The sequence below is a fragment of the Rhincodon typus genome, chromosome 1 (genome assembly GCF_021869965.1).
Source record: "Rhincodon typus isolate 14 chromosome 1, sRhiTyp1.1, whole genome shotgun sequence".
Classification (NCBI taxonomy): domain Eukaryota; kingdom Metazoa; phylum Chordata; class Chondrichthyes; order Orectolobiformes; family Rhincodontidae; genus Rhincodon; species Rhincodon typus.
Genome location: NC_063332.1, coordinates 151,997,550 through 152,017,519, shown reverse-complemented (window position 1 = coordinate 152,017,519; position 19,970 = coordinate 151,997,550). Strand labels below are relative to the sequence as shown.

At 40.4% G+C, this 19,970-nt stretch overlaps 1 protein-coding gene across 2 annotated transcripts in view; it reads right to left on the bottom strand.

Moving 5' to 3' along the window:
- Nucleotides 1-18,644, bottom strand: part of rnf150a (ring finger protein 150a) — a 109,681-nt gene extending 91,037 nt beyond the window's left edge. For both annotated transcript variants that reach the window (XM_048600687.1, XM_048600697.1), the window contains exon 1: nt 17,516-18,644. In XM_048600687.1, the coding sequence (XP_048456644.1) occupies nt 17,516-17,969 (454 nt within the window). In that variant the 5' untranslated portion in view covers nt 17,970-18,644. The remainder of the gene's footprint in view (nt 1-17,515) is intronic.
- Between the last annotated feature and the right edge of the window lie 1,326 nt (nt 18,645-19,970).

Sequence of the window (19,970 nt, the reverse complement as noted above, 5' to 3'; positions counted from 1 at the left end):
TACTGAAATCCACCATGCCTATAAAAGGGATGATCGGAAAAGAAAAGAAAGTGAAAGCTCTTTATTATCACATCACTAGCTACTGCACCTCCAAGCAGAGGATACCCAACATGACGCCTTGTCTTTTAATGGGGAGATCTGTCCCTGTAGGTGCAAACAGATTGATGTCACAGTTGGAGTAAGCTTTGGAGGGATCTTACAGGTTCCAGAACCTGACAGTTACTGCCCAAACCATCTGACCAGTCAGACCAAAGATTTCAGCAGTCTGCCTTTGTCTCTCCTGAAGATACAATGGGTTGCAGCATCAGCCAGGAGTGTACAGAAGAGTTTAGTAGTTACGCTTACATGTCTACAATTGTAGAAGTTATGTCACTGTTTCTCAGCAGTATTACATAAATCTTATTATTCTTCACTACTTTCTTGTTTGATGTATTCAATTAATTTAAAGGCTAAAGTTAACATACTTTTTTTTGGATGAATAGGTTTATATAAACGAATAGGGACTAATGTGGTGGCTGATTGCTTACAGACTTGCATTGTTCCGATGGCATTTGACGGTGGGGAGCTGGAGAAAAGGGTGTAGGCCATTAAACATGCTTTTGCCATGAATACATTAGTGTAAACTGCATTAACAATATCACCAACATTCCAAGCAGCAGTGTAAGCAGCAGGTTCTCTCCAATTTCCTTATCTTCCTCCGTTTCACAATCGTTTACAGAGAGTGCGTGCTCTCTGCTTTCTCCACTTGCAGTTACAAATATTGTTACTGCGCAAAACGGTGTACCACATAGCACACCATACCTGTTCTAGTCACCCTGGCTAGTGCATTTAAAGAGCACCTCCAAATTGTGTCTCAGAACCGGTCATGTCTAATGATCGGTTTTATCAGACATTTAGTGACAACATAACATGAAATGTAGAGCTGTTTGGCTTCTTTGGTCCCTTTTCTCACTCATGTCAGCAAATTTGAAGTGAATATCCTGGTGACCATGCTGTTACTTTTAAAATCTACTTTGAAGTTTAAAGATGCCTTCAAGTCTAACGAAGCTTAAAAAATGTCAAAGGACCAGATGACCCTTTCCATTAATCTTATGTACATCTGCAAAAACATACTTGATCTCATCCTTACTAATCTGCCAGCTGCAGCTGCATCTGTCCACGACAGTATCGGTTACAATGTCCATTGCACAGTCCTTGTAGAGACGAAGTCCCACCTTCACATTGAGAACAATCTCCATTGTGTTGTGTGGCACTATCACCGTGCTAAATGGGACAGACTTTGCACAGATCTAGCAACTCAAGATCGGGCATCCATGAAGCACTGTGGACCATCAACAGCAGCAGAATTGTACTCCAGCACAATCTGTAACCTCATGGCCCGGCATATCCCCCTCTCAATCATTACCATTAAGCCAGGGTAGGAGGGCATGCCAGGAGCAGCACCAGGCATACCTGAAGATGAGGTATCAACCTGGTGAAGCGACCAAACAGTGAAAGCAGCAAGTGATAGACCGAGCTGAACAATCCCACAACCAATGGATCAGATCTAAACTCTGCAGTCCTGCCACATCCAGTCGTGAATGATGGTGGATAATTAGACAACTCACTGGAGGAGGTGGCTCCACAAATATCCCCGTCCTCAATGATGGAAGAGCCCAGCACATCAGTGCAAAAGATAAGGCTGAAGCATTCGCAGCAATCTTCAGCCAGAAGTGCTGAGTGGACGATCCATCTCAGCCTCCTCCAGTGGTCCCCAGCATTACAGATACCAGTCTTCAGCCAATTCCATTCACTCAACGTGATATCAAGAAACGGTTGGAGACCCTGGATACTGCAAAAGCTACCGGCCCTGACAATATTCCGGCAATAGTACTAAGACTTGTGCTCCAGAACTTGCTGTTCCCCCAGCCAAGCTGTTCCAGCACAGTTACAACACTGGTGTCTACCCGACAATGTGGAAAATTGCCCAAGTATGTCCTGTACTCAAAAAATAGGACAAATCCAAGCTGGCCAATTACCACCCCATCAGTCTACTCTCGATTGTGATGGAAGGTGTCATCAACAGTGCTATCAAGCAGAACATGCTCAGAAATAACCTGCTCAGTGACGCCCAGTTTGGGTTCCGCCAAGGCCACTCAGCTCCTGATCTCATTACAGCCTTGGTTCAAACATGGACAAAAGAGCTGAATTCCGGAGGTGAAGTGAGCGTGACAGCCCTTGATATCAAGGCTACATTCGACAGAGTTTGGCATCAAGGAGCCCTAGCAAAACTGGAATCAATGGGTATCAGGGGGCAAATGCTCTGGTGGTTGGAGTCGTACCTGACACATAGGAAGACGGTTGTGGGAGGTCAATTATCTCAGCTCCAGGACATCTCTGCAGGAGTTTCTCAGGGTAGTATCCTCGGCCCAACCATCTTCAGCTGCTTCATCAATGACCCTCTCTCCATCATAAAGGTCAGAGTGGGGATGTTCACCAATGATTGCGCAATGTTCAGCACCATTCGTGACTCCTCAGATACTGCAGCAGTCCATGTTCACGTGCAACAAGATCTGGACAATATCCAAGGCTTGGGCTGACAAGTGGCAAGTGACATTCGCGCCACACAAATGCCAGGCTATGACCATCACCAATAAGAGACAATCTAATCACCATCCCTTGACATTCAATGGTGTTACCATCACTAAATCCCCCACTACCAACATGCTGGGGGTTACCATTGACCAGAAACTCAACTGGACTCACCTCCTGACTCCTCAAAACCTTTCTACCATCTATCTACAAGGCACAAGTCAGGAGTGTGCCTGGATGAGTGCAGCCCCAACAACACTCAAAAAGATTGACACCATCCAGAACAAAGCAGCCTGCTTGATTGCCACTACATCCACAAGCATTCACTCCCTCCACCACCAACGCTCAATAGTAGCAGTGTGTACTATCTACAAGATGCACTGCAGAAATTCACCAAAGATCCTCAGATAGCACTTTCCAAACCCACGACCACTTCCACCTGGAAGGACAAGGGCATCGGACATTTGGGAACACCACCACCTCCAAATTCCCCTCCAAGTCACTCACTATTCTGACTTGGAAATATATCACCATTCCTTCACTGTCGCTGGGTCAAAATCCTGGAATTCCTTCCCTAATAGCATTCTGAGTCAACCCACAGCAGGAGGGCTGCAGCAGTTCAAGAAGGCAGCTCACCACCACCTTTTCAAAGGCAACTAGGGACGGGCAAGAAATGCTGGCCAGCCAGTGACACCCACATCCCACAAGTGAATAAAAAAAATCATGCTTGCTCACTAGTAGCTTTTTGGGTTCACAAGTGGTGACACCTTGCAACTATGAGAAGCCTCCAGAGACGCAAACTAAAGAGTGTCTAAAGGTGGTGGCATCATTTAAGTCATGTTCACTTAACTGGCGATCCTCAAACAATCCAGTCGCCTGCCTTACATTTGTGGCATTTTCTTTAAAAAGCTGGAAGGTTCTAAATATTTTTTCCAGCAGTGATTTGGAGGTATTCAGATGCAAACGTTTGAAGGTAGTTTTAATTCAACAACTGCTGTTAAAAGCATGATCACCAATCCAGCAAGTCTTTTCCGAGCTTACTGGTGTCTGCCACCATCTAACACCAACAACCTGAGCCTTGTGAAGCCCCTATTGCAGTTACATACCAAAAGGCTACGTATACTGATGGATCATATGCCACAAGCTGCAACCCTGTACTGCTCCCCTCAGTTGCTTAACTTTCGGATGATCAGTTACAGGTCACTAAACAACAGGCAGTTACCATTGCTAACCATAGTGCTCTTGCCAAGGGTCCTATCTAAGGCAACAATGCACTGCCCATCCATATAAAATTGACAGCACCTCTAAAATTTAAGACTGGAAGTTGACAACATGTTTCTGAAGTCTTGAAAAAAATGTCCAGTTGTGATAGACTGAAGGGAAAGGCTGGCTAAGGCCAAGTCCTATTCCTTCCAAGCAGGCCTTCAGGCACATTCACCATCTGCTGTGCAAGAGGCATTATGTCAAACAGATCGAGGCTGCCCCATTCCCACATGCCACCGTTTACCTGACCACCAATGCGGCCCAGGACAATAAGAAGAGCCACATTATTCCTCATCATCTGCAGACTGCCATCCACAATTACAAGGAGCTCAGCAAATTGCCCAAGGAAACAGTCCATCTCAGCAAGGCTTACACACCTGAAGCAGGGCGAGATAAGAAAATTACTTAACATGTTGAATTAAACTCCCAATGAAACTGTGCTGTGAATAAACCCTTTTACACCAGCAGGTAAGAACTTAATAATGAGTAATAAGCATTTTATCAGGTCCCTCACTTCTGTTGTATTCTTGCTATGTTTTTGATGACCAATCTCAAGAATCTGAGGAAACCTACAGATACAAGACTAAATTTAAAGCTATATTGAATATCACTCCAAACACATAAAAAGGTAACATGCCTTTTCCAAGGGAGCTACATATAATCAACCTACATGCTCAACTGTAAGAGTCAGCAGGTTGGAGTCAGATTTTTTGTTCTTAATTAACATCCCATCTGCAAACAAGTTATTACATTCCTACAGGTTAAAATCATTACCCACTCCAACCACCACAACAGTGTTTTTACGGTTACACTGGTGATGAAATGTCATCTCATTTAGAGCTGTACTCAACTCAGGGAACTGGTAGGTAGAATTTCACACCATTCGTCCAGCACTTTACTGAGAATGATTCATTTGAATCAGTGAAATAAAGCCTGTCTGCAGAAAGGCAATTATGTATCAAAGATTTTTACATTTTTGCATTTTTACATCCAGACAACTCAATGCCCTGGCCCTCCCAGTTCAGCTGCCACCAAGTTAACAATCAAGTGAAACGCCAACCCCAAGATGTCCTCCATTCAAAATCTCAGTAATATGTTGATAGAACTCATACTGCTTAACATTAAAAGAAGTTATACACATTAATAACTGAATAATTATCTTTCAGCAAATATCTTTCCCATATTGCTTCTATATGGAGGTATCAGAAAAGCAAATGTTTGGAAATCTGTTCAAAGTATAATATTTATGGAAAACGTTACTCAATTGTTGTTATCTTTCCCAAAGTAACAGATTTAGACCAAACTTGATTTCTTCTCAGACACTACCATTATTTTTTAAAATAATTATTCAACATTAATAACCTCTACTTTTATTTCTTATTTAACTCACTGGGAACATTATGACTGTAACAGAAAGGAGAACATGTTCATAGTCTGACCACAATGCCAATCTTTTAAACAACTATTTAAGAAATATAGAACAAAAGTAGACTCAACAGCAGCAGTGATTAGGTTAGCAGCAGGATGGGATTTTTTTTGGGTTGGGGGGGGGGGGGTCAGTTGGATACAGAGTTGGGCGCGGGTGTTGAGTCAAGAGCTGTACGAGGCCAGTATGGATCTGTTAAATAGTCTAACATTCCCTGAGTAACTATTTTACAATTTCATCAGAACCCAATAAAAGGTTTGAATTTAAATGGTGACTTTTGGACGGCTCCAAGTATAGAGGAATTTCCACATGGAATCTTCACTATCCCAGGCAATTCCTTTGAAGTATGCCACAATGGGGACTTTGCAGGGTGCAAAAAGAACTGGCCAATATATTCTTCCTCAGTTTCATTTCAAATCGAAGCTAATCAGACTGAAAACCATAAACATAACTTACACATCTCTGCACTCCAGCCCCCTCTCTTGAAAGAAAGAGGCAAAAATTACATTAGTTTTATCTTTTGTATGTCTAATGATTTCTGTACTTGAGCTCCTAAATGTCTCTACTCCATTGTCCATAATTTCCTCAGTTACAGAACTTGATATTTGAGACATTCCAGATGACCAGTATTAGCAGGTAGATTACTGATTTGTGCATAATCACATTTGTATGTAACAAATTTTCACACATATAGCTAGTTGCAAGTAGGTCAAATGGCTTTTATAAAGAATAAGTTTTAATTACAAAATCAGAAGACCTATTTGCACCAGTACTTCTGAACTTTCATGCAATTTAACTAGTACATTAATTGAAATATTGTTAGTCTGGCAAACTATTTGACTACAGGAAAGAAGTAGGAAGCTCAAAATCTTTGTACATTCTCAATAGAGGATTTTATTTTGTCTTTGTCAACAAATAAATTACAGGTGTGCCAACCAGAGATGTCTTGTCTAGGAGCACTTCTCATTCTCAGAACAAGCAAATGTCCTTATGTATTCACAAGGTGAGAAGACATAGCCTTTCATATAAAAACTGAAAGAACTGCGGATGCTCTAAATCAAAAACCAAAACAAGAATTGCTGGAAAAGTTCAACAGGTCTGGCAGCAACTGTGGAGAGAAATCAGGTAAGGTTTCAGGTCGAGTGACCCTTTACTTCCATTCATAAAGCTATCCCTTGAACCTGGGATACTGAAATCTGCATGCATCTGAAATCTGCACAGATTCCGCGCCAGATAATTCTGCAAATTGCCAAAGTTGGGAATGCACAAGTGTAAGTGGAAACCCAGTCAAAACTGATACTTTGGAAGGCTTTTAAGAAAAAGGTATTAAAGTCTGAAGCGAATTAAATGAGTAAATTTAATAACGTCACTAAGAATCTCAGTTTTTTTTTTAAATTTTGTCTCAAACTTTGTTTTGGATATCAAATATTCCAGTTCCTCAAAAGCATTTTCAGTAATTTGATATATTCATTGAATACATTTCTTTAAATTGGTACGTTCTCCTGACAGGTCATTTAGGTTGGTTGCTATTTCAAGCCCTTAGCACTCTTATTGACAAGAGGATATCTGAGAGGAGGATAACAAAGAAGGAACTAGTTGCCTGTTTGAAATTTAAGTCCCAGAGAAAACAATACAGCCATACAGGTCAGGTTTATTGGCTATGATAAAATTAACTCACCCAAAATATTGGTTGTCTGGCAAGAAATTGCCAATGAAAGCAATGATTACAGTGACATAAATTACAGAGGTCCCAGCAGAACCCGTGGTAGTAGTAGCATGGAACTCTGTACACCATTGTCCATCTTGAACCAAAAAAGTGTTCATTCTGCAAGTTCATAGATCATAGAATCCCTACAGTGTGGAAACAGGCCCTTCAGCCCAACAAGTCCACACCGACCTCAGAGCATCCCACCCAGACCCATCCCTCTATAACCCAACTAATCTACACATCCCTGAACGCTACGGGCAATTTAGCATGGCCAATCCATCTAGCTTGCACATCTTTGGACTGTGTCATAAGAAGACTTCCACTTTGAATGTCATCCCTTGACTCACAAACTAAAAGCCATTTGATTCTTTGGTTTAATTTACACAGCACCTACGTTACTCATTTGCTTTGGAGCATAAGGACTGTGACCTGTAGGGAATACATACATACCACTAATCTTGGCACATGGCAGTATCAAGCCAGAGCACTCGGCACCATATATGAAATAATACAATCGAGATGTGGACCAAGTTACATAAGAATTGTAAGAAGACTGAAACACAACAGTCATGTACAACAATATAAGTGTGTGTCTATCTTAATGTTATTTTTACTTGATCTTATTGTTTGACACAATGCAAAGTTAGGCATGCATTCATTATGTGAATTCAGAACATAATTGAGAAAACACACTATGATGTCATGACTGTACTAGAAGGACAATGTTAGTTACATGGGTTTGTGAATAATTATGTTCTGCATAAGCAAACTGAGCTCTGTTCATGCATATGCACAAAGCTTCAATTACTGTCATCCATTTTCAAATTTTAATACCAAAAAAATTTTAAAAACGGTGTTTAAAAAGTTACAGAATTGTCCTATGAGCCAAGGCCCCTCTGTGCACTGGTTGCAATTACACTCCACTCACTTCGAAACTGAAATGATACAATAAAAAGAAACTCGTGACAACCTGGCATCATTCCAGAATTAAATGCATCTTCAACTCAGTGACTTGTTGACTACTGTGTTTGCTCCAAAATAGATACCAAAATACACATGAAAATGATGCGGATAACAGTGCCACCAATCCAGTTTAGATTAGTTTTATATATTTGAAATGATGATTGAATTAGGACTGATTAGAAACTACTACAACAACTGCTGAGCATTTTATGTTATCAAAGTCATTCTGATGTAGTTTTCAGCTTGCCTATAAAAATGAAATGGATAATTAAAAATGAGGTTATGCATTAAGTTGCAAGTTTTAATCCAAGCAAGATGAATGAAAATTCACTTTCAGTTGAAATGAGAGAGTTAGGCAAACTATACTCGAATACCTCACATAATGACATCCTGAGCAAAGAGCAGCAAGTTGGAACAAATGATTGCTAAAAAAAAAACAGAAGTGAAATGTGGAAAGGCACTACCATTTGGGGATTTCAGTCAGCAAATATAGATAGGTTCTTGACATCCCAAATGACAGTAGAGAATACTTTGAGATGCAAAAGGCTTTGGAAAAGGAAGGGAGCTCCCACAAGTCATGGTTCAGAGAAAAATATAATTGAGACCTTGAGAAAAACATTTCAGCAATTTAGGCATAGATTAAAGAACTGATACTTAATAGTCTGTAGGGTTATTTCTCATGCTATGCTCCCTCCCATATAAAAATGGTGACATAGGCAAGTTAAGTGCATGGCTGGGAAAACAGTTTTCATGGAAACAGTTCATATTTCTGTGATAAGGTGGTTTCAGAGTGGCTTCATCTAAATTAAGATAAGATGGATGTTCTTACTGCAAAAATAAAACTGGCGAGGTGGTTCAAACTAATATAAAACAGAAGCATGAAGACAAATAATCACAAAGTAAAACAAAAGCAGGTGCAAGCCATGTGAGAAAAAGAGTAGAGTAAAAAGCCATGTGAGAAAAAGAGTAGAGTAAGAAGAACTTTAAGATCAAGAGGAGAGAATTTAAAATGAACAATAAAGTTAGCTGAGACGTTCAGATTGGAAACAAAATACGTAAGGCAATGTGAACACAATGAGAACTACAGCTGAAATCTCCAAGAAATAGTGGCAGCATCAGGTAATCACAGAATTGAGAGAGATCAGAGATTCTTGCAATCCAGCCTTTGAACTACCACAATACTTTGGCTTAATTACACCCTCAACTCAATTTATGATGCCCTTGGCCCCAACAAAATCCTTGATTCTCCTACCCTAGTTGTTTCCCTTGGTGGAAAGGAGCTCTTCACAGAGGCTGAAGAAATGACAGAGATACTAAATGGACTACATTGCCTTTGTTTTCTTTTAAGAATATAGTGGTGGGATTAAAAGGGTGCTACGGAAATAGGAAAAACTAAAATACTTTATGGCACTTTCCATGGCCACCTTGTCTCACAGTGATTACAGCTGAAGTAGTACTTTTGAAGCGTATCACTATTGTAGTCTAGGAAGTCTGGCAGCAAACATGCTCTCCAAAAAACACTTCCACAGACAACATGATAAAGACCATAATCTATTTGTTATGATATTGAGCTATAAATTTCAGCCAGAACACTGAAGCACAGCAGGGGAGGTATATCCAAAGTAATGCCACAGGATCTTGCCCAACGTGGCAAATGGAACCTCGGTTTACAATGTCATTGTAGTGCTCCTTTAGTACTACGCCAGGGTGTCAGCCTTGATTTTTGTTTTCAAGCTCTTCAGTGGGACTTGATCCTGGAACATTATCAGCAACAGGTAAGAGTGAACAGGTGCAAAATTAGATTGAACTAAACGTACAGAAGTAGTATTGAGAAAAAAATAGCTAAAGACAGTTGAAAAGGCAAGAGCTCCATGAACAGAGGTCAAAGAGATACTCCAACATCTTTGAAATATGTTTAAATGAGCTCGTTGCACCAATGAGAAAGGCATCAATCAGGTACTGCAGGACTCTGAATTTAACATCAGTAACAACGTTTTAGATAATTTAATGTAACAAAGTCAAATACTTCCCAGTAAAGCTCATATCTCATGGTGTCATGTTAAAATTATTAAGATTACGTAGCTTTTGAAGTCTTTTACCTGCCTGGTTTAAGCTCTGCTCCTATCAAGGTGGGAGAATAAGTTATTTTATTTTCAGTTTCCATATTTCACTGAAGTGGCTTCAGGCTGATCCTGATCTAACAACTTGCTCTGCAAACTCTGCTCATGTTTTGTCAGCTGTGATTCATTACATCACAGTACAAAACCAACAGAGATCATCCACAACATTCTGAGCAAAGCCTACAAATTCTTGAAAAAGGTCAATTCACCCCAATTCTCAAAATTAATGATTCCTTTTTTTTAAAAGAAAGAAATCCAGGATCTAGATCCACATCTAGTTTGACTAAAAACTAAATCAGTTCTTCCTTGGGCATACCAACTTTTGTCAAAATCTATCCATCAGGCTTGAGATATGTTTACAGTTGTACAGATTAATAGACAGAAGCAAAAACATTACTAGTTCCCATTTTTTACTGGCAGAGGTAAAGAACGCTAGAAAGCATCATGTTTTTTAAATAATTTATAGACATATGTTTCTATCTATGTTTCTCTCTAGGCATGGTTATAAATTCTCATCTAATAGAAGAAGGTTTCTGAATGACTTTTTATGATTGAAAATTGCAATATTTTACAAATGAATGAATCACGTTCCAGAATTCACAGCACAGTAAAGATTAAGTTGACAGTTCCTACCAGACCACAGGGTTGTGCTCTCATTAGAGACAGACGACTGGTGGCGGTTTAACCTTAGGGGCACCACGCCTCAGGCAAGGGGAGAGGTTGAGAAAGAGTCCTTCATGATAACCTCAGCCAGTGTGGGAATTGAACCTATGCTGCTGGCGTCAATCTGCATCACAAACAAGCCAACTGAGCTAAGCAATCCCTTATAGTACAGTAACAGTTCATTCAATCCTACAGATCCATACCTGCCTTTGTGCCATCCTATGCTGATATATTAGGATTCCCCTGATGCCATTAGCCCTAATTTTGTACTATCATCACCTTGTGATACTTTATCGAATGCTCTTTGAATTTCAAAATACACTACAGAAAATAATTCAATTCCCTCTTGAATGCTTCAATTGAACTTGGCTCCATCACAATCCGGAAATGCATTCCATATCCTCAATGTTCACTGTTTAAAAAGATTTTTCTTCATGTAGGTGCTGCTACTTTTGTTGATTACCTGAAGTCTGTGCCTTTTAATCATTTAATGTCCTGCCAATTGGAAAAGTCCAAATCCCTGATTTTGAACGGTGCGTTTGTCACATCTTTTCTCATCCTTCCCTTCTCTAAAAAGGGCAGCACCAGCTTCTCAAGTCTTCACACAAAACTGAAGTTCCTCATCCCTGGATCTATTCTTGAGAATCATTTCTGCTGTCTATCTTTGATTCCAATTGCAGTGCTACCATGACCTTAATAACAAACTCCAACATTTTCCTTATTACTGATGCCAGACTAACTTGCCTACACTCAAGCCGGTTTTCTCTCACTCCTTAGTGAGTTACATTTGCCTTTTCCCAGTGGTGGGGACTGTTGTAAAAAACACAAGTATTGACTAGTAAACTTCTGGTAATATGCAAAGAACAGATAAATGAAGAAGAATTGAAATACACAAACAAAAGATAAGAAGCTTAAAATATCTTTCCTAATAATAGTATTTTTTTAAGGAGGGGAGGGTAGAAGAAAACATGATTGATGCAATTAGAATTTTATCAGTTTTTATGGCAGTGGAAGGGAAATGATCAAGCGAGTCCCAAGATGAAAAATGTATGATAGGAAATTGGACATGTCTATACAGTGACAAAACTGGTAATTTATTTGATTCATATCTCTACACTACTTTTTTAAAACAAAAATCATTCATGGGGAGTAGGCATTGCTGGCATGGTCAATATTTGCTGAAGCTGCATCCATCCAGGTAAATGGAGAGTAATTTATCATTATTTCTCCTCCTGGAATTTATGCATGGAGCCACAGGAAGTGGGTGACGTCTATAATGAGCACTGCACATCAGTAGTCACCAAGGACACGATGTGGGTGATAAGATTAGGATCAGGTATGTTGCTATTCTAGGATATTTCAAAATTCAGAAGGAGGTGATGGTTATAATTTTGTAAATTTCAAGATAGTTATGGATAAGGATAAGACTGGTCCTCAGGTGAAAGTTCTAAAATGAAAAAAGGCTAATTATAACAGTATCAGGCATGAACAGGAAAAAATTAGATTGGGGGTGATGGAGGATAAATCCACATCTGACAAAGGGGAGAGTGTTTTAAAGGCCAGAGTTCAGGATCAGCATTTTCTTGGAGGATGAAGGATAAGGATGACAAGAGATATTGAAAATTTAGTCAAAAAAGAAAAAAAAAGCAAGGCATATGTAAGGTTTATGAAATAAATCAGACAAGGCTCTTGAAGAAAATAAAAGAATCAGAAAAGAACTTAAACAAAGAATTAAGAAGGCTAAAATGGGGCCACAAAATGTCCTTGGAAATTAGGAAATTAAAAAGAATCCCAAGGTATTTTATACATACATTAAAGGCAAGAGAGTAGCTTGAGAATGGGTAGGTCTACATGGACAAAAGGAGGGAATTTATGCATGGAGCCAAAGGTAGTGGGTGAGGTCCTTAATGAGCACTTTGCATCAATATTCACCAAAGAGGACGACATGGATAATGGTAAGATTAGGGAGAGGTATGCTGATGTTCTAAAGCATGTTGACATTAAGGTGGTGGTGTTGGGTATCTTGAAAAACATTAAGGGACATACCGCAGGATACAGAGAGAAGCAAGGGAGGAGATTGCAAGAGTTTCTGTATTGTTAATAGATCTACTGAGTGGTGGGATTTAAATTAATCATTGTAAACCTTAAGATCTTAAATCTTAAACATCTTTAATTAATGGATATTTGACCAATTAAAGTGTCAATTATAATTCAAGCATCATATTTGCCCTTGTTGATCAGGCAAACAAAATCTTGGATACATTCAAGCAAAAACTTTAAAACAACAATCCAATGGTTTGACAGTGCTGTAAGATAGACAGTCCACTATATTTGATTAGGGATATTGAAGAACAAGACTTGCTAAATAGGAGAGGCAGTGTAATTAGTCAAACGGGGGGGGAAAAAAAAACCTTGGACACCTCAAATGATATTTCAATCTTGTAGAAATTTTAGCCAATTTATAATTTCATAGTTCCTAGCATTGATTTCAATGTTAAATATTTGGAGCTGAGAAACCATCACAATTACATTTGATCACTAAATTGCATCCTTGAATATAAATGTATTTATTTGTTATTTTCTGCACAATCATTGCAAAGAGTCAGTAATCTAAAAACTCTTACCTACAATAAAAATGCCCATCTTTGTCAATATAGATATGTAGCTACGAAAACTGACCTACAAATGCACTGGTTGCACTAGTAATAAAAAACTTTACCTATAACATTAAGACTCTGAATCACTTGTGGAATAGAATTCTGAAGAGACTTGGCCAGGCAAAGATACAGAGATGATAGTTCCCAGCCAGGAAAACAGAATAAAAATGCTTTCAGAATAAAAGGACATTTATTTTGGACTAGAATGAGGAGAGATTTCTTCACTAACTGATTGCAAATATCTACTCCAAGAAGGTTTTAGGTGCTGTAATATTGAGTATGTTACTAGATGAGGGACACAGGCTTTTGGTGTCTGACAGAATTAAGGGACAAAATGGGAAGCAGGGGAGTGAGTGGAGTTGAGGGAGAAGAATTGAATGGGGCAGCAGGTTCAAGGGGCAACATAGTTTACTTCTGCTATTTCATTGCATTAAATTCCTCTTTCATGTTTAAACCAGAATCATTTCAGTGCCAAGAAGCCATTCTGCACCGATACACTGAACAGCATCTCACCTAGACAGCCCCCCAACTGCTTTCGTGCCACCCCACGTAGACTTTTTTTAAAAGCATGGCTAACCCACTTAACGCACATTTCCAGACACTATAGCTCAGTGGTTAGCACTGCTGCTTCACAGCACAGGAACCCAAGTTCAATTCCAGCCTTGAGTGATTTTCTGTGTAGTATTTGCATATTTTCCCATGTTTGCATGGCTTTCCACCAGATGCTCTGCTTTCCTCCCACGGTCCAAAGATGTGCAGGTTAGGTGGATTGGCCATGCTAAATTGTCCATTGTGTCCAGGGATATGTACACCAAGTGGATTATCCATGGTAAATGTCGAGTTAAGGCGATAGGGTAGCGATCTGGACAGGATGCTCTTCAAAAAGGTCAGTACAGACTCAATGGGCCAAATGACTTTTTTCTGCACCGCAGGGATTCTATGATTCAGCTGCCATGGCAGACAAATCAAATAAAAAAATTTAACTTAGTAATTTCATTTCACAATTAGATTCAACTATATGCCTCTACCAAAGCAAAATTCTGATTTTTTCAAGTACTCAATTCAGCTTCAGATTAAATGTTTATAATTTAGTTACTGTAGGACACATTCCCAAAATGGCTAATCCTTTCTTAAGTATATATTTAGAACCCCAGCTTGCTAAATCAGGATAAACTTTTAGCAATAGTTCGATTTGAAGTGGATTGCTACGCTGTGCTTACAGCAAAGGAACTTTTTCCAAAGCATGCATTTTTTGATAAAATATCTTGTTCCATTGTCTCAAATATGTTGCTATATTTCATGATTCCAAGTGAGAAGTGACAACTATAAGGCAATTGTTACCACACTAACAAAACTGTACAAAATTCCCCAGACAGATAAAATAGAAACATAAATCGTGGTAATAACGCAAATAAGAGTATAACTATCCTATCAGGAAGGACACAGATGAGAAACTATTAAACCATATTATATGATCACTGCTGGTCAGAGAGTCATACAGCACAGAAACATACCCTTCGGTCCAATTTGTCCATACAGACCAGACATCCTAAATAAATCTAGTTCCATTTGCCAGAATTTGGCCCATATCCCTCTAAACCCTTCCAATTCAGATGCCTTTTAAATGTTTTAATTCTACCAGCCTCCACCACTTCCTCTGGCAGCTCATTCTATACACGCACCACCCTCTGCATGAGAAGTTGCCCCTTAGGTTCGTTTTGAATCTTTCCCCTCTTACCTTAAACCTCTGCCATCTATTGCTGGACTCCCTTACCCTGGAAAATGACCTTGGCTCTTCACCCTATACGTGCCCCTCATGATTTTACAAACCTCTACAAGGTCACCCATCAGCTCCCAGGAAAATAGTCCCATCCTATTCAGCCTCTCCCTATAGCTCAAACCCCCAAATCTGGCAATATCCTTGTGAATCTTTTCAGAATCCTTTCAGGTTTAACAACACCTTTCCTATAGCAGGGAGGCCAGAACTGGATGCAGTATTCCAAAAGTGGCCTAACCAATGTCCCATACAGCCGCAAAATGACATCCCAACTCCTACACTCAATGCAGTGTATCCCCTACCTAACTCCTGGCTGAAATTAGGTAACGTAGCTTCAGACCTGAACCTGCTTCAGATCAGTCCTTTTCCCTACATCAACTGATGACCATTAGACTGAAATCTGTCTCTCCTTGCTCTCAGAATACTCTAAGTAGCTGCTCCAGAGTTTGAGCCACTTGAGATAGATTTATCTCGTGAATCGTGAGAATGGGAGACTGAGCTGTTTCCAAATAATCAGCAATGCCACTTTTACACTCAGGCAGCCAGCTAAAAACCAGCGGCGATGTACACAGCACATCTCTCAACAGAAAGCACATCACACATCCTGGACGTCCATAGTAACTTGGGCAGAAGTTCCATTTATGTTGTTGTAACAGCAAATATAAGAAGCAGTTAGCAAGAACAGCCAAGGATCCTCACCCATAAACATGCTGTTTGAATTTGGCGAATCTTCAGGGATTGATTTATAAAATTCAAATTCATGAGGGGTCTGGACAGAGCAAACAGGGTGAAAATGTTCCCACGCATCAAAGGATCAGAAATGAAAAGCGGCACAAATTTAAGGTAATTATTAAAAGAAGAAAAAGAGACATCAGGAATAGATAGTAAGAACTGCCGATGCTGGAGTCTGAGATAACAGAGTGTGGAGCTGGAGGAACGCAGCAGAGGTGCAGGAAAGCTGACGTTTCAGATCCCGACCTGAAACGTCAGTTTTCCTGCTCCTCCGATACTGCCTGGCCTGCTGACATCAGGAATAGCTTTTTAAACCTATGAGTGATTAGGGTCTGCAATGAACTGCCCAGAAGTGTTACAGACGTAGGTACAAAAAGGGAATTACATGATTTTTTAAAAAGGTGGTTACAGAAAGAAGGCATGAAAATGGCACAGGGTCAATCGTTCATTGACAGCACTAGAGTGAACATGGTAGGAGTCGCCTTCTGGACTGCAACAGTTCTGTGATTCTGCACATGTTCAAAATTGAAGAATGATTCTATGTCTACAGCTCAGGGAGTAATTGGGAAAAGCATGACCCATCATGATCAATAGGTTTAAAAAGAGTCTATAGGGTCAGTGTACTGAATCCAGGATGATCAATAAGTGTCAACATGCTAATTTTCACCCTTGATATATTTATGACAGGCGTGGCAAATCGGACTTTCCCAAACTTTTACTTTGTGTGGCTAATAAACATTAGACAAAAAATGCCCCAGCTTAGATTTTACACAAAAAGGTATGTTATTAGGAACAAAGAGGAATAAAGGAAATATTCTGCATATTTATCCATCAAGATAAAAAGAAAAGCTATGGGATGAGAAAATCTCATGCAAGCAAAGCCGTCTCTCAAACTTCATGAAGACAAGAGTGGCATGATCCAGTGCGTACAACATTGAAATTTTCCTTACTTAGCACTAGATTTTCAAGCTTTGCTACCACAATTTATTTTTGGTGCATCTATTAAAGAATCTTAAACGAATTAGTACCTTGTACAACCAGGATTCTAACCAATTTTAATTACCTATTTTAGTCTTAATAAAATAAAACTACACAATCCAATTTAAGGCTAAACCTACTAGATAATAAGTGATACCACCTTCCAGTACATTTAAAAGTTAACAACTTTGTTTTAAAATTCGAATGTTATATTTATATTCCTGTGGTACTGAAAGGTATTGCTTTAAGTCAACAAAATTTGGCAACTACGGTCAAGCGAAAAGTAATCCTAATACTCCACTGGTATTATAATAAAATCAAATTAATTTAATGATTTCAGTTGGTATTTGGTTTTGGATTAATATCAGAGCAGGATTATGCAAAACGATGTTATGATTAGAGGGGTATCACAACGGTTTGCCATTGGTGTTCAGACAAAAAAACGTCCGGAACTTGTCACGAGTTCCTTCTTCTGCGACACCAATAAAGTACAGGTGATGAAATGCATACGATATCTTCTGTAACATGATACGAAATTGTTCCAAATTAGCACCCATATACTTTAACATCAACCTTATTTTCGGTAAGACACATATAGTAATTGTGCCCAACATGTAAATCCCTCTTTATTTTTCAGTGTCTCTCTAAACAGCTCACCTGAATGTGGCATGGTGATGGTCTCATTGACATTGGCCCCCACGTTGTAAATGACAACAGCCGATGCATTCTGCCTGGCGGCATGCAAGATCTTGTCCTTGAAAGTGCAGTTCCCCTTGGGTATGAGTGCGATCCAGCCCTTGGTGCTAGAGTCGGGGGGCAGCTGAAACCTTGCCTGGGGGTCACAGGCCAGTTTGTCGTGCTGAGCGGGCAGTACTAGCAAGCCCCGGGCGTCCTGCTTGAGCGAGTGCTGCCCGTAGCGGCCACACTCGCTCTTCTCCGACCTCCTCTCGGAGGTGATCGGTTCCACGTAGGTGATGTTGACGAAGGCCGTGTACCATTCTTCCTTCTCTGCCACCGTGAAGTCCAAACACAGCAAATGTACGAAGCAGAAAGACAGCAGCCATGTTGAGAGAGCCAGACTGCGGCATGTCTGCACCAGAGATACCGGCATCACTGAAAACAAACCAACTGGAACCGACGTTTACGTTTAACAGTTGGCAATTTGCTGTTCGTCACTCACTTTCGCACTTTCCGTCGTCCAAAGGCGGCGGAGGAGAGCCGTTTTTAAGGGCAGGGAAAATAATAAAAATATTGTTTTTTTTCAGTCTTCCTGCGCAAGATGCTTTACATGTAAGATATATCGATCTCTTTTTAACATTTAGAAATAAAGATAAAACTTTTGTCGTCCTTCCAAATACGCACAAATAGGTGATTTAATATTTATAGTCGCCGAGGCCCATCTAACCGGCGGTTGCTAGAGGAGCTGCTGCCCGCCTCGATGCTGCAGGAAGGCGGCTCATGGTGTCGGCGTGACCGCCGCTCGCTCCATGAGGTCAAGAGGAAGGGAGTTCCTTTTCGGGGGCGAGGGCAGGAATGGGGGAAACCGTTAATCCATCCCTACACTAACACGAACGAAAAGGGCAGGGCCGCTCCGCCTGCGGACAGCCTGAGATTTCCCCCAGGCCCCCGCCCCCACCCGCGGAGACCGGCAACGGCCGCCGACAAGTCACGCGCACGACGCCGAGGTTTAGCAGCGCCTTTTGACGCATTCGCTCACCAGGGAAAGGTGCGAGCCTGAGACGACAATAACAACAACAACAGCAGCAGCAAAATAGTGTGCCTGCATCTCCTCCTAACCGCCGAGAAAAGAGGGTTGGGGTGCTCTGTAACCTGCCTCTCCAATTCCACAAGCCGCCCCCGCCCTTCCCGGGGTCTAACTAAAACGGTTCTCTCCTCGTTTCACCAACTCCGCGCTTGACAGAAAGTCTCGTTCACTTCTCAAAAGGAAAATACTCCCGATGCTGGAAATCCGAAAGGGTAAGAGTCACATTGAACTCGAAAGATTAACTTTCTGCACGCCCCCGCCCGCTCCCGCTCCCACTCCCACTCCCCAAATCTACCGAATTTCCACCGCTTTTCACTTTTTAAAATTTAATTCAATTTTTTTTCTTTAAACAGTTATTTACACGCGTTTCCATCCAGTCTTTCATCATTATTGGCTTTTAAGCATGACATTTATGACATTTTTTTAAATGGCTCTCTTACACCATAGGGGACAAAAGCAACTGAAGTCCAGTTGACCCCTGGAGCCTGCCCTGCTCTTCAGTAATATCATAATTCATCTGATCAACTCCTCCGTTTCTTCCAGCAAACCCCCAAAAACACTCCCCTGTAGTTGAAAAATCTGTCTAATGTATAATTAAGTTTGCTGATCCCTGCCCCAGGATACCACAGAAAAAGTCACTACTCCCGTTCTGGGTTATGCTCCATCACCCATGATCTCAACTTTGAAATGACACAGCCATTATATAACGTGCAGACTTTCCCTGCCTGTGCTTGTTATTATGTGAAGGTGCTGGTGTTGGACTAGGGTGGACAAGGTCAGAAATCACACAACACCGGGTTAGACTCCAATGGGTTTATTTGAAAACACAAGTTTTCAAAGCTTCACTCCTTCGGGTGTTAGTGAGAGAGGTAGTATCAGACACAGAATTTATAAGTAAAAGATTGAAGGGTCACACCACTGATGAGGATGTATTAAACAAATCTAAGATGCTGTTAGAAGGTTTTGATTGAATAAGATGTATATGTAAATCCCCAAATTCAAGTCACTTTCCTGGGAGAACTGAATGTTTTAACAGTGGAAGAGGTGGCCTTTTAGGTGTGACCCCTCGTTTAGAATCTGTTTGTGTTTTGGTTTGGAGTCAGGATGTTTTTATTTCTAAAATAGGAATTTATAAAGTGCCACATTGACTGATTGTCTATAAATTGTGCACTTTTTGAACAAATAAAAATTTTATCTGCAAATACAAATTCACCTCATAGATTTACATGTTTTTATGTGTGTGAGAGAGAAAGAGTGTATATGGAGAGGAGAGAGAGAGAGAGAGGGTGGGGAGGAGAGAGAGTGAAGGAGAGAGAGGGTGGGGAGGAGAGAGGGTGGGGAGGAGAG